Source organism: Hyposmocoma kahamanoa, unplaced genomic scaffold, assembly GCF_003589595.1.
Source record: "Hyposmocoma kahamanoa isolate Upper Pololo Valley unplaced genomic scaffold, ASM358959v1 65, whole genome shotgun sequence".
NCBI lineage: Eukaryota > Metazoa > Arthropoda > Insecta > Lepidoptera > Cosmopterigidae > Hyposmocoma > Hyposmocoma kahamanoa.
The window spans coordinates 11,928,008-11,955,117 of NW_020653853.1; the positions used below are offsets into that span (position 1 = coordinate 11,928,008).

General features: G+C 35.2%; 2 protein-coding genes across 2 annotated transcripts; one reads left to right on the forward strand and one right to left on the reverse strand.

The window, feature by feature from the left end:
* Positions 1 to 6,041: 6,041 nt before the first annotated feature.
* Positions 6,042 to 21,104, forward strand: LOC113231196 (homogentisate 1,2-dioxygenase). Its single transcript, XM_026465386.1, has 10 exons — positions 6,042 to 6,146; positions 7,989 to 8,161; positions 8,274 to 8,370; positions 8,486 to 8,669; positions 9,790 to 9,910; positions 10,462 to 10,592; positions 11,026 to 11,180; positions 13,835 to 13,961; positions 14,283 to 14,464; positions 20,598 to 21,104. Exons 1-10 carry the CDS (start codon positions 6,132 to 6,134, stop codon positions 20,730 to 20,732), a joined length of 1,320 nt encoding a protein of 439 aa, XP_026321171.1. The 5' UTR covers positions 6,042 to 6,131; the 3' UTR covers positions 20,733 to 21,104.
* Positions 21,105 to 21,206: 102 nt separating this feature from the next.
* On the reverse strand, positions 21,207 to 22,359 carry LOC113231197. The gene has a single exon (XM_026465387.1). The coding sequence runs from the start codon at positions 22,225 to 22,227 to the stop codon at positions 21,274 to 21,276; it is 954 nt and encodes a 317-aa protein (XP_026321172.1). The 5' UTR covers positions 22,228 to 22,359; the 3' UTR covers positions 21,207 to 21,273.
* Positions 22,360 to 27,110: the final 4,751 nt, after the last annotated feature.

The following is a 27,110-nucleotide window of genomic DNA, read 5'->3' on the forward strand; positions in this document are numbered from 1 at the left end:
TCTGTTTTCGTATGTTATAAGGAGCCGAACGAGAGAGCTTTTAGCTGGAAGTGTATTGTGATTAGCGCTATTCTTGGACTTGATTTATTTTAAGTGAATTTCATCTTTTAAACTCGAGTATAAACATATTTAACCTAAGAGCAAGATTTTTCTGACTTAAAATTATTGAAATTTAATAATGCTGGAAAACGATTTGTATTATAAACCGAATTCCTAAAGCATTACAAAATAATATTGGATTATATTCGTTTTCGATATGACCAGTCAAATGCTCATTACGACGTATTGTGTACTCGAGGATCGGAAATGATTCGCTATCAAGTTTCAAAGAATGCGGCAGCTTTATTAAAGGCAGGGCTTGTAGATTTTATACGTGAAAAAAAAAAATATTTTTGTCATGAACCTTTTGTAGCTTTAATTTGTTTAAAGCTGATTTTAATGGTTTCGTTTGTTTTAAAAATATACTCTGCGTTCAAATTTGTTTACTGAGAAAGATGGGGAAGACACGTTGTTGGGCTATTTATTATGTAATTGTTACAAAATATTACTTCTGCTGGTCTCAATGTTTGTTCTCAAATATACATAAATATATATATATATATATATATATATATATATATATATATATATATATATATTTGAGAGCAAACATTGAGCATATACACAGAGCTTATTGTTTAGTTTACGTAGAGTATTTTCCCAATGGTTGTCTTTCGTTATTTTTCAATGTATTTTTACCAATGTATCAATATAACTTCGTGTGCATGTGTAAGGCAAATATTATATAACATTTGATGGTAAGTATCAGAATAAGAATCAGAACGCGTATGTGTGACTTTTTCATTCGCCAATCGTTCGCGCGCATTGTAGGAAAATTGTTATTTCTGTAACATTTTATTGTGAAACTTATCAATCTATTGTTGTATGTCTTTCGATGTAAGGCCGTTGTATGGGCCGTGTGATATTAATGTATATTTAGAATAGATATAATGATCAGATGTATCTTATATTCGTAATAGTGCACATTCGTTATTCAATGCTATTATGAATGCGCAATACTCATAGGTTACTAATGTTAAATAAAATGGTATTTTTAATTTGACATGTCGACAATCCAGTGATTGTAATGTTATAGATTTTCATAGTTGACTCTATTTATTTTTATCAATTATTATCAATGGAATTATTTTGGAACTGAAATTATTTTAAACGATTTATTTACAGGGTTTAATAATTAAATTTCCTTATTTTTTACTTTTTACATATTCTGTTTTTTTAAAAAAAGATTTTGTCGAAATTGCTTGGTGTATTGGTAATTTTTGTGAAATGCGCTTTTTTTTATTGCAACTGTGATTTATGTTATCCAGAGTTAAGTTTATTGTTGCATAATATTAGTGAAATGTTTTAGCTTTTGTCGTGATATTTAATGACTTTACGCGTACTCGTGTTTAAGTTATATTTTATGCGTGATCCTTGACGATGGATGTTTTCTAGAATACACCCGTACGTTGTGGTCAACGTACGGGTGTATAGACACTTCTAAATGTTTTGAGAACCAAAATCTGGATAAATAATCGCGCTTTCGATACTGTTTCCGAAACATAAAATATAACGAGAAGCAATTATGTTCCTTCGGACGTGCCTCATAAAGTGCTATATAGAACCTTCACAATACATTTTGACGGCCTCCATGGTCAAGTGGCTTGCACACCGGTGTTTCAGACGTGATGTCTAATATTAATTTTTTAGTTATTTTCTTTTATATTATTATGATATAAAATCTCTCAGAACATTTTTACATTTTCATATTGTAAATTTAATGTAAACTATAGCTTGTTATTTATTACACACAAAGTTACTTTCAATATCCTTATTCTGATAGTGTTACTTTAACTTCCCACGTTGGGATTTTTTTTTCACACGTATTTTATGAGGTATGTACACAAGTGATTAAGTTTGGCTGTTATTATAAAGAGCTGTTAATAGCTGTTAGTGAAATATGTTAAGTAATGGCTATGTGGTATTTTAATCGCTATATTTAGTAAATTTGTAACTTCGGACAATATCTTCCGTTCATATTCTGACACTGGGTATAAAGTATTAAATGAACAATAATAATGTTAATGTTGTAATGTAGATGTTATTCGACTTCATTAGGAATTCCTCCACATCCCTCTCCATTTATAAACATAACCGTGACTGTGAGTGTCTTAACGTTTTTTAATACATAAGTATTCATCTTAAAATTTTTATTGTTCTATTTAAATCAAACATTGCCAAATTTACACAACCAAAAACAGCAGAAATAAAGAAAACTCAAATATAAGACCTTGGGGGTTGGCAATTTTAATCATGATATTATACATTCTCTATTTTGAACCATTTATATTCTGTTGGTCGTTTTAAGCGGGTTTGTTGTTGTTGTTTTTGATGTAACACAAAGTTCCAACGATATTTCAGCTGCTGATCGTACATAAGTTAACTTTAACAAAAATATAATTTTAAATTCAGAACACAATTTGGTTTCACAGCCACGGCAATTTTTGTTTCACTCCGACTTTTTGTATGGACAATGAAATTAAACTATTTATTTTTATAAAAGCATATCAACAAAAACTATATACTGGATATGTTTTACAAAATTAAGTTTGAACAATTATAGTTTTTGATTCTAGAAACGCGCTCCACGGCTATAAATTTAGTTAAAAACACGTTTTCTAAAGACACTCACAGAATTATCATTGTAGAATACTCATTACGCTGTTGCAACAATAATCCAGTCGCTTAATCATTATTCATATAATCAGTATGGTTAATAATAAATAAATCTCTGCAGAAGAAATTTTACATCTTTTATTTATGTCTAACAACTACCTATATTCACAAGGTAATTTTTAGGTGCCAACCTAAGGCATCATATACTGTGCCATTGCCCTATAAAACATATTCGTTACGGTGCTATAGATGATTCCACCTCCACTATGTTTTGATACACAGCGAAGCTCGTGTGCCATAACGTCTTCGGAGAAGGTTCAAAACCTTCAAAGCACCGCCGGCTCTAGCCCACGTAGCGCTCGAGTGCAATCAAAAACCTCTTACTGCCTCTAACTAGAGGGTGCCAGGGTATTTGTTGCGTTGGAGCAGTTATATGAAATTCGGGTACAATTATAAATGATGTTGGGAAACAGTAGCCCGTTTATTTCGTTTGCGCCGCGTTATGGCAACCCTATGCCCGTGTGCGCCGCACACTGCACCATGGTAAAGCCGGCTTTGCTCCTAAATTGGATTTTGCATTGGTGGGAACGAACGTGGTGGATATATACATACCGAGCGTCTCACGGCTATAGAACATAAAGCATTTATAATTGTTAATACAAATATCTAACACTCAGAAAAAATCCTTCGATCAGGCCGGATTCGAACCGACGTCTTCTAGCAAACCGTGCCAGACGCGATGCCAACTAAACCTAACTGGGTGACGAAATACCTTTATAGATTTCTCATAGATGGCGCTACCGCTAAAAAGTCGTTGAAAACCAAATACAAAGATCTGACAAACAAGCACCTAGCAAAATTCGTGAGGTCTGCTGGTTCGTTCTTTGGTTTAGTTGGCATAGCGTTTGGCGCGGATTGCTAGAAGACACCGTCGGTTCGAATCCGGCCGGATCGAAGGAATCTTTCCTGAGTGTTTGAACTTTGTGTTAATACTTATAACAAACTAGTGGAGTAATTTCACAAAAAATAATTGTATACTAATTCAATACAAATTTCATAAAGCATAGTTTCCCAAAGTGGTCCCTACCCCCCCAGTGGGCGCTGAAGAGTCCTAGGGTAGGGGTAGGGGCCACGGAAACAATTGAGGCGCATTGGTGCTGTCCGGCGGATGCTACCGCATTTGAAGAACAAACTGAATTATCTATAAAAACTACACTACATATAAATTTTTTTAACTTCTGCTTTTTTGTGTTTAATTAACATAAAGAATACGTGTTTTCAATTAATTGTTGTGGTGGTGGGCGTTGAAATTTTTTAATCTTGCAATTGCATAAAGGAAAAGTGCTTTAAAAACTGTACATAGAATATTTTGCCTTGTGGAGATATTATTTTTAAAAGTAAGTAATACTCCATTCAAAAACTTGTCTCGTCGGGGTATTGAATCAACGAAATGTGAACCCTTTAGACCGGCATCATAAAACTACAGTTGCCTTTTTTCATACTTATGGTTGGTTCCCAGAAGAAGCAAGCAATTTTGTAAGTCTTTGAATGCAAATCAATCCATGAAGCAAAATATCCCATTCCCTCAGTGTCCCATAGCCGTGAGACGCCCGTACAGATTAGACTCCTCTCCAGCAGTGGGATGTGTACATGGTTATTTATAAAATACTAACATTCTTGCAGGACTATATTATAAACATTATAACATCAACTTTTGTTCCATGATTACAAGTTTCAAAACATGATCAATTTACCAATTTAATTTTTAAATATATAAATATTTCAATTATAATTAAAATTTAATTTCTGACACTATAAAGATTTTGTATATTGGATTCAAACGTGCAAGTTTCCTCCCCAACAACCCCCCACTTTCTTCTGTTACCGCATAGAGTTATCACCGTTTAGAGCGATCTATTCAAACATTTTTATTTTTTACGAAAGTACAATTTGATATAGTATTAAAAGTTCTGGAACAAAAGTGTTGTTGTTATGAATGATATTAGTAATATAGTCCTGCGAGAGGTTGTAAATATTTTACTAATAACTCGTATTACGTGGCATATATTGTTGGATAAATTGTACTCCGTAGTGTTCTAACATGAGAATAATGGGAATCTTGCTAAATCAACTCATAAGATCTCCAGTGCATGTGATTGGAGTGGATATGTATGTACGTATACAAGTTTCGTGTGTGATTACATATATTTACTTCATATGTGCTCAAAATGTACTCTGCTGCTTTGCTCTAAAATCTGAAGTAACTCTCATTGTCACTTTTTGTGAGAATAATATAATATGATAGTAATAGGTAATTATAGACTCTAAGACAGAACCTTACAGCAAGTCCTATACCGGACAAATACTGGGTATGCAACACTAAGACCAGATGTATTGATGCGAAACCAAGACCAAGACTTGGATTAGTCTCGTCTTGATCTTGCATTGGTCAACACTAAATAGAAGAATAAAGCTAAAGATAGAAATCCGGTATTGCAGGAACTGTGGAATGGAACTAGCTGCTCATTTGCATACTCGACTACACACCTCGGATTAATCTAAATATTATTAAAGTTTCGATTGATCGCTTAGATAAAGAACAACCCGTCCATGCACGCTAAATGCTGGATAGCTACCGAAAAAGAAAACATATAGGTATCTAGTACCTACGTAGAATAATGTAAAAAGAAACTGATCTTTTGTAGATAACTATCTACGTTTAAAATTTATTAATGCTACCTACGCGTTAGATCGGTCTTAAATTAAAATGTGATTAGCACACATGGTGTTTTTTTATTTATATAAATAAATTATAATTATTACATAATGATCACATTTATAATAAAATCATTTTTTTTGAAGGATTTCGTTTGCTCTGCTGTCTATGGGTATGTACGAACAACTGTTACCTACAATTGTATTCTATATAGAATCACCCCAAGTATCGTGATCTCGTTGTAGACTACGAGGTATCAAGATTTTCCGGAAGAAATAGGTATCATGGACTAGCAAAAAACACCAAAACCAAAAAGAAATCGTAGCCTCGATGTGATAAAACCACTTATGATCATACGTCAAAAGTTATTTTATCACATGAAAGTCATAAAAATAATATGAACTACATGAAACGAATTATGTATATTGTGAAATTTTATAACTCTACTAATTAAGCATACAAGTTATCGATAATTTCCTTTGCAAAATCTTTCCAAACCGCTGCGCTCTCCTGAAAAGGTGTCATTTTAAAGATTTGCTTAATCATAATTATCTATATTGCCTTGACGTACCTACAAATACCAGTTATCTGTATAAACAAGCTCGTTCACATTTACATTACCGGTATCATCTGAGCCCTGGACTCGTAAACAACCTAGTAGGTAGTCTTCGAGACACTGCTGGAGAGTTCTATCGTCAACATGTCTCAAGTTAAGGTGAGGAATATTTACTATTATATTTCGGCTAACTATCGTAACAAACTAACCAAATAGTGCCGCGAAAGTAATTTTCTTAATTCGTGAGTAGGTCGTTATCGGGAAAATATTTATAAGTCAATGCACAAAAATTTAATAGCGTAATATTTATAAGATAATGATAATTATAATATTAATAACACATTTATTAAAAGAAATAAAGACTGCCTATTTAAAGAAAGAATTTTTATTAACCCTGTTTTTATAACTGATGCTACTTTATAAAGGTCTGGCTCATCTACATACTACTCGTTTTCTCTAAATATAATTATTACGTACCTACAATTCTAGACATTTTTGAACATAAGACGTATATATATATCATATAAATAATAACACTTTTATTAATAATGAAATATATTCGTCGTTATCTCTCTAGCAGCGACTCTGAAATTAAATCTTAGCGTGTGCCATAATAAAACTCGCTATACTGAATTTCGTCTTCAATGCTCGATTACAGATAGAGCAATAAAGTTGGCTTACAGAGTTAAAAGCATAAATACGTATAGAGGGCTTAGGTCTCTCTTTTATGTATTTGGTGTTGTTCGTTTATTGTTTGGAGTCGCTTTTGTCCGAATATTTTTACATTTTTATAGACAGTAGATCGCCAAGACGACCTTAAAGTTCTCACGACTAACTATAGTGATATTAGCGAGAGCTCGGAATTTCATTTTTTTTACGATACCAAAATCACACAGTGTCAAGCTGCGTCCATAGCAGCTGCAGTGCTCAGAGCCGTAGACTAAGTGATATCTCGTAGTATAATACTGAGAGATTTAATTCGTAAAGATCTAAGGGACACTGCCACTGCGCCTGTTATATGAAATTAATAAGTCCCTTGTGCCTATAATTTCACCAGCACCCTTACCCTTCAAAACCGGAATACAGTAATGCTGACATTACTGCTTGGCGGCAGAGACTCTTTCGCAAGGAGCTTTGTAGTAGTAGTGGAGGTGGCGAAGGTTTGTCAGGAGCGTAGCAGACATTTTAATTGTAGATATTTTATGGTAAATTCTGGATGAACTCTTTCACAAGTCTGGGTAGCCATTTCATATGGTTTCCCTATCAATAGACTTAATCAATTGAATTGAAGGGTATTTCCGGTACTTCGCACCAGTAAATCCATGTAGCATCGCTCTTACGGCTCCAAAATTTGAAATTTAGTTTTCATTTCATTTGCGTTTGTTTTGTTAACTTTGCATTAGTTTAAAAAAAAAGAACTTTGCTACACAGGAAACTTGGTAACTGTTCGGTGGTCCAGCCAAGGAGTAATCTAACATGCTTTTCTTAGATTTAGTAAAACAATAACATCTATTTGCTATTATGAACAAATGCGGATGATGCTGATTAGATGCGCTGTGAAACACCAAAGCTAATCAACCGATCTTCACCACCACTTCTACACTATAACGTCAAAGCGACCATTTTCACTTAACTGAAGTTGATGATTAAAGTGCTTCACTACCTTCCAAACCCACCACTTGTCACTCAATCGACTACCACGTTTTCCGCAAGTTATATAATTATCTACAAGGAAACTACTCAATTCCCGTTGAGCAATCGATAATTAGTTCCAAGACTTTGTGGATTCCGGTTCCCTACTATTCTACCAATTAAAATAAATAGGCACCAAATAGAATAAAGAGTTTCCCAGAAGATGACGATTTTCAAAAATGATTTTCGTGATGGAACGGTAGTTTTATTCTTTAAACCCTCTATTAAACAAGATAGTATGTAAATTGTGCTTGTTTAATAGTGGAATAGAAGATACTGAATATGTCCTTAACCGACTTCTTTTATCAGTACCTAAGTGGTTTCGGTTCGGAATTTGCGTCCGAAGATCTTCGCCGCCCAGGTGCACTTCCCCAGGGCCAGAACAGTCCACAGCGATGTCCTTACGGTCTTTACGCGGAGCAGCTTTCTGGCAGCGCATTCACTGCACCCAGACATGAAAACAAGCGTTCATGGCTATACAGGTAGGATTGTTTATCGTTAATAATAACAAGCAAACCGGCTTCTACATAATTCTTAAATGTGACAAAGTCAACCGTAGTTCTAAGTAAATTTGTCATATTTATGGTCTTGCAGAATTCGACCTTCAGTGATCCACAAACCATTCAAACGATATGGAGGTGCTAAATATCTTACTCACAATTGGGATGAGCTGGAATCCAATCCTAACCAGGTTCGTAAAGGAGAATTGAAAAATGAAAATGCCTGATATAACATATCTATTTAATCAGAAACAGAAACAAATTAATAACTTACATACATTTGATATCATAAATATATCCTTTTAGTCCCGCTGGCTTCCCTTCGATATCCCACCATCATCCGAGCGCGTGGACTTCGTAGCAGGTCTACACACGGTGTGTGGGGCAGGCAACCCTCGCACCCGCAATGGCCTCGCCATCCACGTTTATCTCTGCAACACTTCCATGGATAACAGTGCCTTCTACAGCAGCGATGGAGACCTTCTGATTGGTAAGTTACTCTCATTTAATTTTACGAACGATTATTGGGTATGTAACTCTTATTAATTATGTATTAAGTATGTAAGACGGGGAAACATTAGAAACTTTTGAGATGTGGTGCGGGAGAAAGAGAACGGTATAAGTTGGATAGAAAAGAAAACCAACAAGAAAGTATTGAGAATAGTAAACGAGAAAAGAACGATCCTGAATACTAGAGTATAGGCGCGGGAAAATGATTGGACATTTAATGCGACACGACAACCTCTTTAAGACTATTTTGGATGGAAAGATCGAGGGGAAGAGGTCGACCTAGGCGCAGTTATATAGACCAAATAAAGGAAAAGGCCGGTGTCGTGTCGTATAGGGAGGTCAAGGAGCTGGCTTGTAGGAGAGAGGACTGGAAGAGGCTCCACCGACAAAAGTACAACTCTTAAATTTGATGATGATGATGATGATGATTAAGTATGTATTTAAAGCTACCCAATCTTGCACGAAATTCGTTTATTAATATTTATTTTATTTCCGTTACCTTCTAAATGAATGAGTATCACTAATTACAGGTTTCTTACCAGGTTACAAGTTCTTTTAGTTTTCTCGATATTGACCATTGTGAAGAAGGATTTAAACTATCCAGTGCTTGGAATCCGGTGCTTAGGTGCTTACAATAATAAAAAAGCCTTCGACTTCAGTTTCGCGTGTGGATACAGTGAGTGTGGTTTGTCGGAAAAAAGTGAATGACAATGGTAACGTCACAAGAAATATTGATGAAGGTAGTCGTCGAAAACGAAAGAGAGTAAACAGTTATAGCTTTTAGAGTTGTCATCTGCCGCTGACCAGTTAACTCTTGACCATGGAGCGTGTAACGTGTAACCGTTCCGAAATATCGGGAAAACAAAAAGTACTCATACCGTGGTAAGATAAAACACGCCTTAAAATCTGTACTTCTGAACAACCATTAAATCAGAACCCATTCATTATTTTTTTAGCAAAGTGAAACAAAGCTTTTTTCCTTAGTGAGATTAATATAATTATTAAAAAATAAACGAGTGAAATAGTTTGAATGATTTTTTAAATTACAAGTTGTTAGCTGTTAGTCTTTACTGCGAAATTAATGTACAGTCTATTTAAAGTTCCTCAGCAGGGCATGTTGAAGATCACTACGGAGTTCGGCGTCATGGAGGTAGCTCCCAATGAGATAGCCGTCATCCAGCTTGGCATGAGGTTCGCTGTTGCTGTCGATGGACCTACCAGGTTTGTTACTACCACAGACGGAAAATTTGAAACAAAACTTTTTAATTTATTACTTTTTTAGTCATAATTGAACTATAATATCACTCTGTCCTTGCTTTTCGAAGCATGATAGTGTTTCAGTTGTTTTGAAAAATATGAACATTGGGATAAGTATCAGAGCAACGAATTTCACTCAGGGACATTTCCTGAGACCAGAACCAAAACGATCATTTCCTAAATTGGTCCTACCGGGAATCGACCCCGAGACCTCCTCAACCTGTGTCCACAGTGCAAACCGTTGGGCCACCAATTATAGACGGTACACAGGCACATTATTTTTGGAGCATACTACAGCATCGTTATGCTATAGTTGATATCTTCGTGTCATAGATATAACGAGAATTACAATATATGTTTTTATTTAATTTTCTCGCAACCTTTTCATTACTCTACGAGTAAGGTATCCAGGTGCAAAGCTCCTTAATCTGAAAGCTGCGCTGGAATGGATTAAATTATTAAAAAGCCCGAAAGTTATTTAATATACTCTAAAATTAAGAAATGTGAATTAACAGGGGATATATTTTGGAAGTATTCGATGGCCACTTCAAGCTGCCCGATTTGGGACCTGTCGGTGCCAATGGGCTGGCCAACCCTCGCGATTTCCTTACCCCTGTGGCATATTACAATGACCAAGAAATACCTGGTAAGTGTAGTAGGGTATAAATAACGTGACCATTATTTTTTTCCCTTAGAGCGGGACGTCTGTAAATTTATTATTGTTTTAAAAATAAAACACATGTTTATGATAGCAGTTTTTCCGTAGTACTTATTAATAGTTATTATGCTTTACCACAATTGTTACACTATTGTAACTATTAACAATAATACGATAGGAGTGCCTAACGTTTTAACGTAACTGATAAAGTCTTATCATACATAGCTCTGTTTTTGACATTTTAACTATCTAGGTATATAAACGGGTAGACACAGACTTTTTACAGTTGTACCTAACTGACAACAACCTGACAAATGTCTATTCCATCACTTATATTTATCGATCTTTTCGTACAAGCCCTCTTATTCTTTCACTATATCAAATACATCTGAGAACTACAAATGCATTTCTTCATTGGCAGGTTTCAAAATAATAAATAAATACCAAGGAATTCTGTTTGCGGCAGAACAAAACCACTCCCCATTCGACGTGGTGGCTTGGCACGGCAACTATGTGCCCTATAAATACGATCTGAGCAAGTTTATGGTCATCAACTCTGTGTCCTTTGATCATTGCGTAAGTACGCATTGCTGCTTACACAGCGATGTTTAGAAACGTTTGTAAATATTTTGAAAATGTGTTTACTACCCATTTTCTTTCAAAGCTCCGAAAAATAAATTAAATAATTCAAAATATAAATGTTAAACCGCTACTTACTAGGATACTGAATACTTTTGTGCAATACGGAAACAATTTAATGAAATAGTGAAAGTTCCGAAAGTGTTGCTGACGCAATATTACTACACTCTACTAACTTAATTTATATTTTACCGAAAATGGCAAACAGACCATTTTTATTGTAAATGACCTATTATAAATTTAAAAGCGATCTATTACATTTCTAACTGAGTTTCTAGTTACAAAAATTAATAAATATTTATAGAATTCGTAGTAGTTAGTGCTGTACAAGGGGCACGCTGAGAATAAATCATTGCGCGCAAAATGTCGGCGACTCAAACAATTAAATTCACGATACTTATTCTAAACGCATTTCTAAATCAAATCTCGTTACTTAATCCCATTAATCCCTAATGTTGACCGTAACTTTTGCTTCAGTTTGAAAATGACACGTAAGTTTTGATTACATAGATTTGATTAAGATATGAAACTTGTATACAAACTTATAAATGTCAGCTACAAACATTGACCTACTAACAAAGGCCAACGGCTACAAATAAAGCTCTTCTGAGTAATTTTCAAGATAGTTTTCTTTACCTAATTTCGGTGGCAATTTTTGTTATTTAAATAGTCTAGAATATTATCATAAAGCGGTACATAATATTCTTCTTGTGAATTTACTACTATATTAACAGGAGATAAAAAATATGGGAAACAATTACATAATAAGAATGATCCACCTGATAATTGCTGTTGTCTTTTTACTATACCTACATATCTCAAATCAAATTAAATCATTTATTTCTTTATGATACACAGGTTATAAAATTGTTACAAGAATGAATTTTCAATCATTGTGATCCACCTTATGGCATACAAAGTTTTCTTAGTTTTATTCATAGATATAGAAAAAAAGTTTAGTAATTCTCATGCAATAATTTGTAATATTATTATAATCCTTAGAATAATAACGCATGATAGTTTCATATCAAACGAACTGTCACAAGTGAGGCAAAAAAAAATCATGTAGGCGTAAGCAACTTGTATCTACGCTCGTCGGCACGCCTATAATATTAATTGGACTGCATGATTATAATCATGCAGTCCAATTAATGCAACCTAATACTAATGAAACATAATAACAATAGTAAAATAATAATCAATAACAAATTTAATAATATGAAATGTACATTTTATGAGAAATCTTCAATATTATAGAATGTACTATCATTTAGGTAATTAAATAATAATTTCTTAAATTCTATACAATCATTGCAATTCCTAATTTCAAGTGGAAGTTTGTTATATACCTTCGTAGCCATTACTATTACACTCTTTTGAAGTAGAGCAGTTTTACATGATCTACTTTTCAGTTGGTGAGAATTCTGAGATGAGAATATCTAATGAATGAATGAGAATATCTACCTATATAAATGTCTATAATACTACTAGGTCCTAAACTAGTGACATAATCTTAGCACAAGCAAGACACACCTTAATATCCCCTAAGGAATAATGAGTAACCTTCACGCGATCGCGTTTTTTATTGCGAGTGTATTTTTTTTACAATGCCTTAAAAGTTGCCACGTTTTGAAAATATTGATCATTTGGAATTCAAATTCTCCCTTGTAGAAAGAATAAGAAGACTCATAAAGGTTGCTGTTTACGTTCTGTAACTTTTTTAGCAAATTATCTTCAATACATTGCTGTATCTAAGTTATGTCCCAGAAATTAACCTTGGGATGCTCTTAGCGACAAGTTATACCAGGGGCCTAACCATCTAACTTGAAAGGTAGCCTGAATAACACCCAGAGTTTTAGAACTCATTTCTGAAATTATTTGATTTATAGTTTTTTTTAAATAATATCAAGTGACAGCACGAACAAGTCGCGTGTCTGGTGATAAGCAACACGCCTGTCCGTAACAGTTGCAGTGCCACTCAGAGCTTTAAATTGCAATACAATGTGCCTATAAATTCACTGGGTACTAGTTACCCTTCAAAACCGGAACCCAGTAATGCTCACATTACTGTTTAGCGGCAGAAATAGGCAAGGTGCCAGTACTTTCCTGGAGGAACTCTTTCACAAGGAGCTCTTCTGCTACTGAATTAGTTCGAGACTTAATGTATACATATTTTAATTACCTCGGCGTTTCGGACATTCCCGCACTTGGTCTTCATTATTTATTTGTGCACTAGGGTTGTCACTAGACCGACACACACAATCACGACATCCGGCGACTTGTCGGGCGATACTCGATGTCGTTGACATTTGTTGATAACTGAATCCTATGACGATGAAAGCTTAAAACCGTCTCCTCGGTTGAAATTACAGTGTTTTTAATTTCAATAGCTTCACGTACGATTCTACTATAGTGATGACGTTCTATACAAAGGATCTTAGGACTGTGAAGTTTAATCCAGTGGTCCTGTTTCCAGGAAATGCTTGGCTATTGCAGACTTGTTGAGCTGACGGTTCCTAACAGCCGCGGTGTTCTTTCTGAAATTCAGAAATTGAAACATCAAATGCGATTCGAAATGCGTAAAATTTCAGGATCCTTCCATTTTCACTGTGCTGACCTGCCAATCTACGAAGCCGGGAGTGGCCATTGCTGACTTTGTCATCTTCCCACCTAGATGGTCTGTTCAGGAGAACACGTTTAGACCACCTTATTACCATAGTAAGTTTAATCTACTTAACATATAGATACTGTTATTTCCATAAGATATTTGCCGAGCAATTTGTAAAGTGTACCTACCTACTCGTAAATTGATTGATACGTCTACATTAGAGAAATTATGCATTTTAATTTAGCGCTGGATAAAAAACAAACTAAGTACAAAATGATAGTATAAACAACGTGGTGACGTGTAGTCCAGCCTCAAAAAGAGTATCTTGTACTTATTTCTTTCATCAGCCTCAAATTAAAATGCACATGCTATGAAAACGTTCACAAATGTCATTCCAAAAACTGTTTATATAATACATTTTTTTGTAACAGGGAACTGCATGAGCGAGTTTATGGGCCTTATCCTTGGTTCATACGAAGCTAAAGAAGGCGGTTTCCTGCCCGGAGGAGCGTCTCTTCACTCCATGATGACCCCACATGGCCCTGACGCACAGTGCTTCAAGGGAAATTCTTATGCGGAACTCAAGCCACAGAAAATTGCTGTCGGCACTCAGGTTTGCATTCTTTTTTTAGACATCAAATGGCAGGATGAGCAAGTCGCACATCTGGTGGTAAGCAACACGCTTCGCCATATTCGCTATAATACCACTCAGAGCTTTAAATCGCACGCATTAAGGGATACTGCCACTGCGCCCCCCTTCACCTTGCGACATAAAGTTGAGAAGTCCCATGTACTTTCATCAGCAGCCTGCGTACCCTTCAAAACCGGAACACAATAAAGCTCTCATTACTTCCTTGAACGAACAAACTCTTTCACACTGCTACTAAAAACTAGTTAATTTAGAGTCGGATTTGGTATGCTATAGCAAACAATAAACTTACCGCCCAATTTTTGTATATTGTTCATAGTAAACTACATACCTAACGACTCTTAGCAACGTAAAATTACAAGATACCGATTACAAAGAAATTTACTCAAATATCCAGGAGCTACATTTCCGCCAGAAAAGTTGAAACAAAAACTTCCCTTTCTTTACTCGTCACCGTGACTTTGACAATTTCGCAGAACTATAAAATATCGTTATCTAAAAATGTATAAATCACACATACGTAATGAACTGCAAATTCTACATAAAGGGTCAACATATTACCACGTTTGTTCCTTTAAGCAGTTCAGTCAATTTGCAGTTAATGTATGTACTAATGTATGTGTGTTTTACACATTTTTAACCGACTTCAAAAAGAGGAGGAGGTTCTCAATTCGACTGTATGTTTTTTGAATGTACCTGTATGCTACGCGATAACTCCGGTATTTGTGAACCGATTTTCATGATTTTTTGTTAGAAAGAGGTTACCTCCATAGTGGTCCCATATAATTTTGAAGAAAATCATCCACCTCTAAGGGTGGCTGTTCACGCATGAAGATTCATTTTTATAAATAGCGCCTAAATTTTAATATAAGGAGCAAGTATTTTAATGGTTGATTTTACTATTCTTTAATTCAATGCGTTTTTAGATAACGATAATATTTTACAGTTCTGCGAGATTGTCAAATAAGGATACCTATAGATATTAGAAATGAAATTGACGGGTAAGAAGAAAGGGAAGTTTTTGTTGAAAATATAACTTGTGAACATTTGAGTAAAGTTCTTTGTAACAGGTATCTTGAAATTTTATATTAGATTGAAATTCGTTCAGGATTTACTATTAGATACTATCAACAAAACGTTCTCCTAAAAACTTCGTACGTGATACTGCTGTTGTTACGTCAATTCAAGGTAGTTCGCTATCACTCAGTGATTATGTATTTAGTTTTTAGAAAGACGTGTGCGTCGATCGTAAAATCGTTGGCAGCGGCGCGTCTGATGATCTTTTGACCGGGGCGGCGTGATCGGCGTGGCACATATATTTCAAGGTGTTCAAAAAAAACAGTAAAACATTGTTTAAATTAACTTTTTATTCATTTTCAACTTTTTTTACACTCTGTATACTTTACAAGACAGAGGTACTGTTACCAAAAAATAATAAAATGACAATAACAACAATAACGCGTACACACTCATAGCCCCGCACTAGGGAAACCCTGTATTGCGGGTGCCATGGATACACATATAGACAACCACAAATTACATCCAAACTCACGAGAGAAAAATAAATGTAGGCCACACAAATATTTCTCCCGGCCCGGTAACTGAACCCAGGACCTCTGCGTGGCAGTCCAGCTTGGTAACCGTTCGGCCAGGGAGGCAATTAAAGAATGTTTGAATCTTATAATAATAAACGGTCTTACTTTAAAACTAAACGTAATTCATTTTAATTGTAGGGCATTAATTAGCACAAGTGTAGGTAATAATAATACCTAAGTAGTAAATAAAAAATAACAAGCTGATACTGACAACAAAGTTTTGCCGATTTTACGCGGGTCAAATTCATCAGCAGCTGCAGCAGCGGGGCGGCGCGTGAAAAAATCGTCACATGCCTATATGTTTTCTTACCTATGCGTGCAAGTTCCGAGATATTGGCACCTAAAGTTTTTTTTTGCTAGTAAAAAATGTCAACTACGCTGATTTTGAAGAAGCCGTGGCAGCCTAATGGTTTGACCTACTGCCTCTCAAGCAGACAGTCGTGGATTCGAATCAGGACTCGCACCTCTGAGTTTCTCGAAATTTATGTGCAAAATCTAATTTAAAATTTATCATGAGTTTTTCGATGAAGAAAAACATCGTGATGAAACCTGCACGTTGAAAAAGGTTCACAACCCTATACAACTGAAGCGAGCCGTTTTCGCGCTAAGGCGGCTATGATGTTTGAATATAGTTTTCATTTATTCGTTACGAAACTTGTACGTCAATATATGTATAGCATTATTGTACGTTACTATTTATTACGATCGTGAATTGTGCTGTGTACCTACTAAGCTGCTAGAGCTAAGTCCAATCTCATTACCACGATTTCGTTTAACCAAGGCAAACAACTCTTTTATGGGGAACTATATACGTTTTTACAATAAGATTCCGGGGCATAAATTAAAATAGCCATTTCCTAAGTTCAAATCTTACATTCAAAGTATTTTAATCGAAAAGTCATATTACAAAATTGAAGAGTATTTGTTAGATAAATATGTATAGAAAGTCAACATGAGTGTATGTATAGAGAGTCAAATATGATTCAAAATGTATTCTATAATGATTCTATAGCATTTAAGTTTATTTGAAAAGAGCAATCGCTAGAGTTTCTTGCTCGTTCTTCTCAGGGAGGTCAGCATAGTGAACGAGCAGTAGCTTAAAAATGACGTTTTCAAGTGTAAAAATTTTACCTATAGAATAAATGATTATTTGACTTTGACTCTACTTTGTGTCCATATTGCAACAAGCGCTACACTGCTGCGCATGTAGAATGTAGAGGGCTACCTTCAACTCTCATTAGAAACTGAATCACGAAGCAAAGTAGTTTTAACGCCCTTTAACAAATTAAAAAATGTATAAGGATGCATATACCGGAACTTTCTGCGATAAGTAACTACAATCACGGTGTGTCATAATAATATTTTTGCTCGGCACTGTTTCAATTTCCTGCTTTTATATGTCAATTTCCTGTTATGATCACATCTGATTGTGTTCAGTATAATTGTAATGTTTAAGTACGCCATTAACATACTCTGTAGGGATTAAAGTTCATAACATTGGAGCAGTAATGTAACCATTTGTCCAAATTCTATTATTTTCTACTTTTTATTTACTTATTACTTTAGGCTATTAATCGTTGTATTTTCTCATAATTATTTAATGTGAGATTGTCAAAGCTAAAAAGAAACGTGCCCCAAAAATCGTCTTTACAAAACACGAGTCGAATGGTGTTTTCATCCGTCTGTCACATACAGACAGGGCATGTGGTCGTGCAATAGCTTTATCGGGGTGCACCTAGGTGTAACATGAGCTCTAGGTATCTCAATTAGCAATTGTAATAGACAATGACAAATGTTTGCCTTAAATTAATTTAGTACACAGATAATATTTGTTATTATTAATTATTCTACTGTTGGCCTTGGATTTGCCAGATACACGCTTATCATTTACTAGATTCAAAGTTGACAGACATTTAAACCATATTTGTATTTCAAAAACGAGCGATTCGTTCCGTGTACTGTATAGGTTCCCGGGTTTCTCTCAGAGAAAAGTTTAAGGAGACTGGCTCTCGCTATCATGACTTGGCATCTCAGTACGTTTACTCAAACATTATATGCCCGTAAAAATATACACAATTTTTATAAGAAGATATTCATAATATTAACCATAGAGCTAAGTCCAAACTCATGGTACCACGATTTCGTTTAACCAAGGCAAACGACTCTTTTACGGGGAACTGTATTCGTTTTTACAGTAAGATTCCGGAGCAGTATATTAAGATTATCATTTCCTAAGTTTAAAAACTATATTAAAAGTCATATTACAAAAAGACTTTGACTATGACTTGCTGGAATTGCACGGGCGACGTAAAAAATAGGTGTTGGTCGCTGTGGTTTCATAATTTTGAAAAAAGTAGCACTTAGGAATTTCGGAGCTCCAAAATGTAAATGAATATACAATAACTCTAATTAGTGGGCACAGGACTAGATTCAAATATCTGGGTCTTTCTTTGATCTCCAGACCCTAGTTGGTCTCCTGAAAGTACTCGTATAGATTTATTATACCTATGTTATATAAATACCGGACACTGGACAATTTTCATTCTGACAGCATACAACTTCTATTGTCATTAAGTAAATAATTAAGTTAGACTTCTTTCATATAACATTGTTATGGATAACTTTGGATATTTATATAAAGTTAAGATAAATATTTTCAAGACTTAATTAATTAAGACAAAATTAATTAAAGTTTCCATAAGCATTCTTCACGTACTACGTAACTTGGAATATTGTCCAGTGAACAGAGATAAAATATTAGTTATAGTTATTTCAGCGTGGCTACACATGAGTCCCGACACACGCGATAAAATTGAAACAAGCGCGCGTTATTGGCTGTGTCAATGATCTAATTTGCATATCCAATTGCGCGCACTTATTTCAATTTTATCGCGCGCGTCGCGACTATTATGCGTAGCCATGCTACGGGGGCAGGTAGGGGAAAGGTGTACCAGATGATCCAGATGGTAGTTTAAAAGATATTCAGCTTAAAGCAGATGTAAAAGCGTTGAATTATAGACAATTTATCTATTTACTTGTTGTCTTATTCAAAACGTTTTATTTTTTGGTCTTTCATTATTATATTTGAATATTTACTAAAGGATCGTCTTGGACACCGGGATGTCCAAGATGATCCTCAGGATATGGGCAAGATAATCCAGGAGATCATCCTCCTATTTAGGAAAATTTCTAGGTTTTGGTAGAAACAAATGAAAACAACAACTTTTTAAACTTAACAAAGTCCTTACTTATGTGATCTAGGTATATGAAACAACAGTTACGGAACTTCGAGAACAAATAATCCTAATTAATTAATATCTTACAGGTACTTAAGGGTGGGCGATATTGTTTTTGACATTGACAAAACATCTTGTTTCAATAGCCCATACATCCTCGTCTCCATACCTTTAATGTACGTACTTTACGAGCTGGATTTCCTGTTTAACACATCTGATGAAAACAGTTTTTTTTTTCACCTAAATATTTCATTGAACCAACAGACCCTTTATTTTTACCTTTAGCCCGTCTTTTTAATGACATAACGCGTACCTACTGCGAACTATTTACTTGCCAATCTATGTGGGATCCTACTTTTTACGCCTCTAGTTCTTTAGATCATAGTCTTCGGACCTTCCACCACGATTCATTTTTCTTTTATATTTACGCTGCCTGGTCTAAAATAAGAAAAAGCATTTATATCCAATATAGAAATCCAGTCTTCTACTATTTTATTCGTATTGCAAGCTATTTAATTAAGAGATTTCAGTACTCAAAAACGTACTTAAAAATAGTACATTAACAATATATACAGTACAAGATGATCCCAACGAATCATCTCGTACACCAAAACCATAATCACCTTGCTCCAATTTACTTTTTATTTTTTGTTCAGCAAAATAATCTGTATACTGTCTACTGTTACCATGCCATTAAAAAAGTAAATAGAGCAAAAATCTTAGCAATTGATTGCTTAGAATGGAAGTTGCCTAAGCTGATAATCAACTTTACCTTAGATCAAACTCACACAATTTTTGTTCTTTTCCACAAAAATGAACTCGTCACCCACATCGCTATTACGAATTGACTGACAAGAGCCCTCTTGTACATAGAGGCCTACATTTTACTGAAGAAAATATCTAGATGACGTTACTAGTTTCGCTACAATTGAAAAGAATCATCTAACCTCCAAGGATCATCTCGTACACCTTGTCCCTATATTCAGTCACTTCAATCTCCTCATATAAAGCCTTTGTTGCATTGCCCTAATTATTATACTTGATTGCACATTTGCCAACATGAACTTGTGAAAAATATTTTGTTACCTATTTCAATAAGTAGTTAACAATGAAAATCGAATCATATTATGGGGTCTGAACGAATACATTACAAAATAGGCGACTGTACAATCTCGCATAAAATGAACCATTAAATCTCGATATAATTGCATACGTTGCGTACATGTTAGGTAGTTAACGTGCATATAATTATTTAACTATTTTCAGGCATTCATGTTCGAGTCATCTCTCAGTCTTGTCATAACCAAGTGGGGGGCAGAGACTTGTCAGAAGTTGGATGCAAAATACTATGAATGCTGGCAGAATCTACCGAAACTGTTTTCCAATCAGATGAATGTTTAAAAAACATTCGGAATATTCAACACGATGTTTTATCGCAAGCTATGTGTTAGACGTATGTACATACAGTAGTTACGTATCAGCATAATATACACGTAGGAACAAGTGGGCAACTATTCCCGTCAATAAATGCGCAGCACTATAAATTTGCGACAAGGCACACACTAATGAAAACTGCTAAGCAGGTAATACGAGATTCAACGGCCATTGTACAAGTAAGCACCTATTGTATGCTGTATTATTATGAGTAAGCATAAGTAGATGCTTGGACACGTCCCACATGGATTAAATACTTCTTGCACTGGTGCTTGCTATCGAAATGTTGTGTTGAGTTTAATTCCGTGAATCAAAGTACAGTAGTTATGGAGAAAGTTATAAAGTACCATAAATATCTTAATATATAGTAGTAGATGCGTAACAATGTTTTGAAATTCCATTTTTTGTTTTCGCAATAAAAAAATATTTTTTATAAATTGACGTTTTATTAACTAATAAGAATAAACGGTTAGATTTGTTTAGGCACACAAATAGTTCATAGGTTTACTTACTGTAATAAACGCAAAACGCAACTAAACGTTATTAAAGAGGTAATCACGGATATATTCCGACTAGAATTACTCCGAAAAGAGGTCATGGCGTAAGTTTGAAGCAGCCCACAGTCGACTTGCTTCCGCATCATGGAAGAATCTCTTGAAATACGGATCATGTAACACCTCATCCCTGGGGCCACTAATATCGAAGGACCCTTTACTTTTAGTGCGTCTTCAACGACTACTGTTTTGTTCTGAACCCTTGTCACTGAACTATCGTTATTAATTGTGACAGTATTTTCGATATTGGTTACAGCAACAGGTTTCGATGATTCGATGCTGTTCGGCGTTTTTTCGTATTCCCAAATGAAACTCGACATCAACTTGCAATCAATACGGGTCTCTTCATAATCACCATTATCCTTATAAATAGCAAACTTGCACTTTTCTCCAGGGTTACCATGGTACTCACTGTTGTAGTGGTGATGATAGCTGCCAGATGACATTCGCCCTAAATTGTACAATGCAAGACCGGTTAACAACGTGTCGAATCTGCTGCCTGAATCTCTGTATTCGTAAATATATGTTGGAGGTGCTCCGTGGTATACCGGATGATAAGTACTTCCATAATTTATCTGCTGTGGGGGATTGTAGTGGTAGTGGTAATTATAGTGATGGTGAACGTCTGTTTTTTTGTGTTGGGTCCCCTGAGACGATTTACCGTTTCCAGAGAGACCTGTTTCTGAATATGGGTAAGAGGCTCCCGTCTTGCTTGGATTTGGATGGCCGCCGTAAGTATGTCCTGCATTTACATAAGAACCATGGTTGTGTGTTCCGGACAGTCCAGGCGACGGCGGGTAGCTGTGACCGTGTCCACCGACTCCACCGTGATGTACACCACCTCCACCAATCTTTCGCGCCAAAACGGGTATAACAAATGAAATGAGAAAATATGTCCGCGGTGACATTGTTTCCACGCGGACCGTAACTATGAGACTGAATCACCGAGGAGTGATTTCGCGATTATATGTATACCGACATGATACATGGAACACCCTGTCTGGGCGCGTGACGTCAGAGGGCGCCGGGTCGGCGGCAGGACAAACATTGGGGGAGTTATAGCAGGAAAGATTGCGTCATCCAATGCCAATAACTGGGGATATGGGTTCGCTGAAAGCTATTGGCACGCAACACCACAGAGTACCCGTTAATAGTGCAAATTTAATTGCATGTCATATTCTACAGAGATCATAATCGAGCATTTAAAATTTGACTAGACAGGTAAAATATCGTCATTTAATCAGTTCCACCCACGAGACGCTCTTCAATCGCAGCATCTAGCTTAGATCTGATTGTAATAAACATGACAGTCTATTTTCTGCTAATGTGCTTGATAACGAAATGGTTAAAACATTTAGATATCATGTATTTTAAAAAAAGTATAATAAAGGCTATTTTCAATTTTTATTGACTTGATATTCAATTATTTTTTGTGAAATTACTCCACTAGTTTGTTATAATTATTAATACAAAGATCGAACAATCAGAAAAAAATCCTTCGATCCGGTCGGATTCGAACCGACGCACGGCGACGTCTTCTTGGATACCGTACCAGACGCTATATTAACTAAGCCACGGAACAAACCAACGGACCTTACGAATTTTTCTATGTGCTTGCGTCGTGTCTTTGTATTTGGTTTTTCAACGACTTTTTAGTCGTAGCGCCAGCTATGAGAAATCTATGTAAGATTTATCACCCAGTTAGTACCTTTACAGCTACAGTGTTGGATCTTTATATTAATAATTATATAATAAAGGCTATTTAAAATTAATGCAAAATATTATATATTTAATATGCAAAGTGTATAGGGGCTGCTAGACTAACACCTCGAGATAAAAGTCTGTTGTACGAAAATTTTCTGAGCAAGTATGTTGTAAATTTTAGATTTGTACAACTACGTGGGGCGCACTATAACTTTCCGAAATGAATAAGAAAAAAATACTATAAATGGTCAGAAATTAATTTATTGTTTCTCAAAATATTCCCGTTCGCGTTAATGCACTTTTTCATACGAATGAACCAATTATGAAAACACTTATGCCACTTCTCCGTGACTATCTCTGAAACATATTTTTCATACTCTTCGACAGCTTCTTCAGGTAATGAAAATCGTTGACCGCGTAACTGGTTCTTAATTTTTGGAAAAAAAGTCACAAGGTGCCAGGACTGTATGCAGTATGGCTCATAAGGTCAACGTTGTTCACCTTCAAAAATTCGTTTTCTGTCTGGCCGTGTGAGAACTGGCATTATCGTGGTGCAAGATGATACGGCGTTTACGATTATTTTTACGAAGTTTGTCAATAACTTCCGGCAAACAAAATGGTCGTGTACCAATCACGTGTCCAGTTTTATTAAAAAAAGAAGCTATCATCCGCTTAGAGGCGCTTTGCACGCGCGCCACTTTGGTTGGTTTCGGTTCATCTCGAAAGACCCATACTCTCGATTGCTGCTTTGATTTGGGATCGTAACTATAAATCCATGTTTCGTCACCTGTTACTATGTCCCACATCAAATTTGACGCCCCTTCGTTGAATCTGGTAAGTATGGCATTGCAACAAGAGACGCGATTCGTTTTTTGAGCGTCAGTCAAATTGTGTGGGATCCACCGAGAGCACAGCTTTTTCACACCCAAATGTTTGTATAGTATTGATTATATTTGACTCATGCCTATGCCTAAAGATGCCCGAATCTCATGGTATGTCACATGCCTGTCTGTTTTGATCATATGGCGCACAGCATCGATGTTTTTGTTGTTCATAGCAGTGGACAGGCGACCATCACGAAATTCACACGACCGCCTTTGAATTCTGCAAATCAGCTATAAATAGTCGTCTTGCATGGTGCTTCATCGCCAAAAGCAGTTTGAAGCCGAGCGAAGCTCCGCTGAGCTGTTAAATTACACCAAATTCGTAGAAAATCATACTACGAAAATTTTCATGAGTTAAATCCATGGTGATGTAAACAACCAATTTCTAAAATGACGCCGCAATGTAAAAACAAGTGATAGTCAGATGAAACAAACTGTATTCTATAGCCAAAAAGTTCCATTTTCAAATGTTGTAATTACTTTTTCAATAGTGTTTATGTAAGTGGCCAGTTCCGGAAACTTATAGTGCGCCCTATGTAGATTAGCTAAATCACAAGATTTTTTTATTGCAATCAAATCTTAGTTGTTGTGATTCTCGAAATCTCGATTGTCACTGGAATAAGCATATACCAGCGTACACAGTAAAATCACCTTATAACTTTGAATCCGACCGTCTAAACCTAGTTTGGCGACTAGAACAGACTAAAGAACGACTTTTTACCTAGTTAGTCAAATACTCTAATAGATTATGGTCACGCTGGAATAGCTCACGTAATTTAATTAACATTATTGAGGTGTGGTGTCACACCCAGTGAAATAATTTGTAAAAAATAGCATATTGTGACATGACAATCCATTGCAATCCAATGCGTTTAGAAGTGAGCCTCGTCACTTCTAAACGCATTATTGTTATTCGATATGTTCAAAACGACGTTAAAAGCCGTTCGGACTGTTGGGTCGGATATGCCGCATAATTCGTAACGTAAAAAATAAATTAAAACAAATTTTAATTATGATAGGTTTAATTATAATAATTAGCAGAGCTTACAGTTACGTTCCATTACTGCGTTTACAAAATACCCTAGATCAGCCGGGTCGACCAACCTGTCGTACTTTAATAAAATCTAACAGAAACTATCATTCTTGTGACTTACAATATAAATAAATTAAAATAATGGAATTACCACGGCTAACGAACATTTTCAGATTCATATTTCCTTTAGGAAATAATAAGTGATAGGATCAAAACGTACGACGACATTTCTGAAATGGACAAAAACAGTTTACGTGCACGCATTTCATAGAAAATTTAACATAAAAGTTATCGACGAACTTACAAAAATGCGGGCATCCAATGAAATTCTCGTGCACATAAACCACGGGAATTGGACCCTTCATTGAGAGATATATCCAATGATAGGAACATTATTCATTATTATCGTAATATTAATAACATTTACAAAATCATTTGTGTACATTTCATTATTTATTTTTTATTCGGGAGATCATTACATTCCAGGAGGAAATAACGTAAAACAAAACGTGTCGCTTATTGCGCGTAATGTGTTGAATCATTATTTATAATAAGACACGCACGGAGGTCGTAGGACCTTTGCATGTTGCCCTACTTTTATGAATCATGGGCTAAGCCCATTTTATTTCGTATTAGGGACATATAGAGAAGTAAAATTTCCCTGATTACGCTCTAACGTATTATCATCAACGTTCATAGTTCGTTCGTGCTTATAATTATGATTACAGTACCAATTCAGTTCTTACTAATAATAATCTATCCTTATAGATAAAAATTCATTGACGCGCGCTTTAAAACAGATTTTGATTTATATTTAATTCCGTAATTGAAGAAATAAAATATAAAGATATAACCAATCATGTGTCACAGACTAAACTATCTAGTTTCTTGACAATGACGTTTATTTTTGGTGAATCGAATTTAAAAATATAACTACTTTGAAAACACTAGTGTTATTGTAATGGCGCATTTACACCAAGTCAACAGGCGACTGTCGTCGCTTGCCCGCTGATAGTGGCAAACTACCCGGTGCAAATACTGATTCGTAGTTCGCAGCCGAAATCTACAAAATCGACTAGATGTAAAAGCTGATCGCCTAAGGGCAAGCGATTGTCGACGCGATGCGCGTGCTGGGCTAAAATAGTTGCCAATTTTTGGGGAATTCTCCAAACTGAGGGTTGGAATAATGCGAAATTTTTAATTTTTTTTTTAATTTAGCATTTAGAAAAATTTTACCATTTATTTTGTTTTGATTTCCTTTAAGTTATTTATTTTAGTTACAATTTTATGTTATTTATTATTAGTTTTAAATTGTATTTATTGATACATTTAGTTTTTAATTTTGTAATTGTACATGGATTTGTAGGGTCCGAAATAAATTATTTGATTTATTAATCTACCCATAGCTAATAAATTGATAGTTTGATGGTTGTTGATAAAAAAACATCAATTACAATGAACATTCTTGATATTTTTTTGCAACTTCGCACATCACTCGTTTGTATAGAAACACTATACAAGTGTGCGATGTATTCCCAAATTTGAAAGTAGTTATTGCTTATTATATTTTTTTTTTTTCGAGATAATTATTTGGGGAATTTTTGGTTAACAAGGCGAAGTAGTCTGCCGAAGACGACCAGGTGTAAATGCGCCATAACGGTCTAATTGAAAAGTTATCATCACACACAAAGGTGCCTATTCCCTTATTGAATCTACAAGGTTGCATGTTAACAATGTAAGCATGTATGACATAAAACACTGAAAAATGTTTTTTTACTTCTTTCAATAATGTTCCCATCATTGGGTGGATTCATCATCGCGACCACATAGACTAAACCAATCTCATTACCTCCACTGACTTTGTAATTTTATTCTTAGAAAAGACCTGACTAAGATTATAAGGTTACCTACAATAAAATCAATCATTGAAATGAGTCAAAATATGCTTAAGAATTTGATGTCATGATTCTTTCACCTTAGGGTTGACCCTCCTAACTCGGAAATCAAAAATATACTGCATAATTATCATATTCATAAATTCAATAGGTTCGACAAAATCTAGGCTTTGCCATTATATCTGCACCACATATAGATGATCATCATAGGATGAAAATAGGGTATTCATATATGTGAAGCTGATGCATGCTGTTGTGTCGTTCAACCTTCGAAT